Genomic DNA, 3,509 nt, shown 5'->3' with positions numbered 1-3,509 from the left:
GGTTGGTAGTGTGCGTGTTTGTGTGTCTTGAACCTCCTGCCATTCTTCACATTTCAGTCACGGCAATTACAACACATCGGGATTGTATCTCATTCCCATGGGTAAAAACAACGGTTAGTAATATCACGGAACACACACACATCACCAGGAGGACACAGTGAACGACGGCAAAACAGAGCCCAGATAATACCATCTAACAAAGAGGACACTCCCCTCACAAAATGATGGTTTGTCATGTGATGAGTGTCATAGGGAGTCCAATATAATTGTTCAGCAAAAAAACACAAACAAGAGATTTATCGAACTGAAAAAAAAAGAAACAGTAGAATCCAACCGAAAAGAACAGTGCCCTTACAATGCATCCATATCCACTCAAACAAGGGTTAACTGTGCCACTGTGTCATGGGAACACCGATCAGCAAACGAGAGTGCAACCCAGCACACACAACAGAAGCACCAATAATGGACCGTGCATCAATGCAGGACTGCTGCTGTTGTCTCTCTCCTGTATTGCCTTAATGGCCTTTTCCGCTTCTTCCTTCGCCATTTCCTTGACATTTTCCCCCTGAACTTCTTTGTTTACTTCCTCTCCGGAATTTCCCCTCCCAGACTCTTCAATTTTCTCTTCATCAGCCTCTTTCCTTTTCTCTTCTTCCTCGAGAGCCTCCTTCTTTTCTCGTCTTTTCTCTTTCGCTTCTTCGTGTGCCTTCTGCGACGTCACTCCAACTTCCCCTGACGGTTGCATTTCAGTTTTATTCCCTTCCTCTTCTTCCACCAGCTCCTCCCGTTTCAGACGCTTTATTTCTTCTGGCGCATTTGCTTTTACTTTCTCCAGTTTTCCCCCAAGGATATCTATTCTCTCCTTTCCTATTACTCCAAATTCCTCCCCTTCTTTTAATTCGGTATCATTGATGGCTTGTGGAACATGGAGTCCCGAAACATCTCCCAAATCATCCATGAGGTTTTTCACTGCCTTATTCGCTTCATTCCTGAGTTTACCGTCATACCAAAGTGACTTGATTCCATCTCGTGTAGTGTTGAGTTTTTTTTCGAGTTCAATTAGCGTTTGGTTTGTTTTTTTGCTTTTTCGAGCTTCGGCAAATCCCTTCACATTATCATTTAAGCCGTCGAGTGCTCTCCCACATGCATGTTCCAAGAATTTCACGCCAACGAGTGATATTGTCAAATTCCCAATAGCATATATGTTTTCTTGTAATCCATCCTTTTTTCCCTGTATCCACATTTCTTTTTCGTTTCCCAATGCCTTGAACTCCTCAAGAAGTTTCGTGATATTGGTAGAGGCAACTTCAGCACGCTTGGAATTTTCCTTGCATAACTTCATCTCCTCCTCCATCAAAGAGAGACAACCAGACACAAGTACAATGTATTCATATGCCTTGTCTACCGTGTTGCCTAACTCCTGATCAACGTTTCTTATTTCAGTTGACCTCATGGCTGAAGAATCCTGCACAACATCACTTGGACTCGCCGCATATGCCACACACACACAGCACAGCAGAAGCACCAATAGGTACACCACACGGCGCAGTTGGACGAACACCGTTGTCATGATTATCACTGTGGGTTGCTTGGGTCTGTGGTAACAAGGAAAAAAGAGGAAAAGTAGAAAAGAGACGCACATTTAACACACAATAAGAAACAACAGCAACGCAGAGGGAAATATAAAGAGATTACACAAAACAACGTCAATCAAACCACTCACACAAAACAAAGCAACGCGACGCAGGCAATCAATCTTACTACTTCACAAAAAAAAAAACAAATACACTCCGGATTTCCGTACGGATGTCAAAACAACACCCCCGATTACGAAAAAAAAAATCCACAAAAACAATAAAAAGAAAAACAGCACCATGGGAGTTTACCTGTAGATCCCAGTTATTCCACTCGGCAATAATACACAACGTGCCTCCGACTATCTTCCACTGATAGCGCAACCTCATTGCTCGACTGGTCGGCATCCCCCGAAAAACAGTTATAAGGCCACTGAGGAGATACCAGCAAACGCAGGACCCCATCTCATGAAACAGTACTCAAGGAGCACTCCCACATGAATGTCAAATATAACACCGCAACCCATCAGCCATCACAACATCCACACGTCAAATTCCCTGTAGTTGGATCACGGGCGCACGCAACATCGGCACCCCTTACTGCAAAGAACTGCACGGACGGTTGTCACCACCCCCCCATTAGCTCATGAACACAACACAAGAATGTGTGTCTACTGTGCGCACACGTTCATTACACATGCCCGTCTCCCACTCCTCTTTGTGTGTACCGGATCCGCAGCGCATATCAAAAAATACACGAGTGACCCAGTCGGAAATAAAACCTCCAAACACCACGAGATCACGGACACCATTAGGTGAGCAACCGCAGGTTAACGTCGGGCGGCACCACCTGATATCGCACATCACTTTCATAATGCCGGAGATTGGAAACAACAACCACCATTGCATTGGGATGTGAAAACACACTTGCGGGAGAAAAAAAAAGATGTACATCAACAATATTCGGAATGAACACACGAACCTGGGGTACAAGACCCGGCGTGAAGTTCACCTCGACGCCGTGAACAATGTCCACGCAACCAGGCACAAGAACAAACAAAACCAAAGAACAATGTTTTCACGAACGCATAACCGGAGTAACATTTACAGCATACCCGCATCGCACAATTCCGGTCAACCACTCCCCCAAACGTCATCCCCTCAATGTGTATAAGAAAGGTACGATTCAACATATCCCCTTCCACCTGGGCCAGCCCACCCCATGGGAGGCAGAGGCCCACAGCCAGAGCGCAACGCGCGGTGCCGCAAACAAAAGTGCAACCACCACCAGTACATGTAGAAAACACAAATCACAACGGCAAAAACCAGATGGCACGCCTGGCGCCCCCTAAAAAAATACAGGGGTGAGGGCCCAACCCCGCCACACGGACAAGTCCGGGACGGCCCGGGACACCGCCTGACCCCACCAAGGCGGAGCAGCACAACGACACAGAGGATACGAACATCGTTGTCATGATTGTCACTGTGGGTTGCCTGGATCTGTGGTAACAAGAAAGAAGAGGAAAAGGAGAAAAGTAGACGCATATTTAACACACACGGTAGAAAAAGAGTATAGCCTACCAAGCCATACCAACAGCAGGTGTAAACACGCTGACAACACATGAAAATATTCAGCCGCATAAATGGCAGTGTACTCACTGATACTTTCCCCAAAGTAAAAAAAAAACAATTTAAATAATTACCCAGTGATAAGAAAAAAAAAAAAGAGCACCCAAAAGAAAAAAAGATTATTATTAATGTTTTTCTCACAAAGACAAAAGAGTTTTTACCCAATCCTTCTGCTGTCGTTACAAACCACAAATGCGCCCACACATACATCAACAAGCAGTGGAAAGGGCTTGCAGCAAGAATATCATAAAATCAGTTTTTCTCAAACACACAGTAAATATGATTTCCAAAAAAAACAATGGTTAT

General features: G+C 44.8%; 2 protein-coding genes across 2 annotated transcripts; both read right to left on the bottom strand.

The window, feature by feature from the left end:
* Nucleotides 1-415: 415 nt before the first annotated feature.
* Nucleotides 416-1,570, bottom strand: TM35_000851080 (uncharacterized protein; the record flags this gene model as incomplete). The annotated part of the gene is made up of 1 exon (XM_029031434.1): nt 416-1,570. One exon carries the CDS (start codon nt 1,568-1,570, stop codon nt 416-418), a length of 1,155 nt encoding a protein of 384 aa, XP_028877276.1.
* A 643-nt stretch (nt 1,571-2,213) lies between these two features.
* Nucleotides 2,214-2,528, bottom strand: TM35_000851070 (uncharacterized protein; the record flags this gene model as incomplete). Its single annotated transcript, XM_029031433.1, has 1 exon — nt 2,214-2,528. The coding sequence occupies one exon, from the start codon at nt 2,526-2,528 to the stop codon at nt 2,214-2,216; it is 315 nt and encodes a 104-aa protein (XP_028877275.1).
* Between the last annotated feature and the right edge of the window lie 981 nt (nt 2,529-3,509).

The sequence above is a fragment of the Trypanosoma theileri genome, assembly GCF_002087225.1.
Source record: "Trypanosoma theileri isolate Edinburgh chromosome Unknown TM35_Tth_85_V1, whole genome shotgun sequence".
Taxonomy (NCBI): Eukaryota; Euglenozoa; class Kinetoplastea; order Trypanosomatida; family Trypanosomatidae; genus Trypanosoma; species Trypanosoma theileri.
Note: the sequence above shows the minus strand (reverse complement) of the source record. Positions and strands in the feature narration are given on the sequence as shown.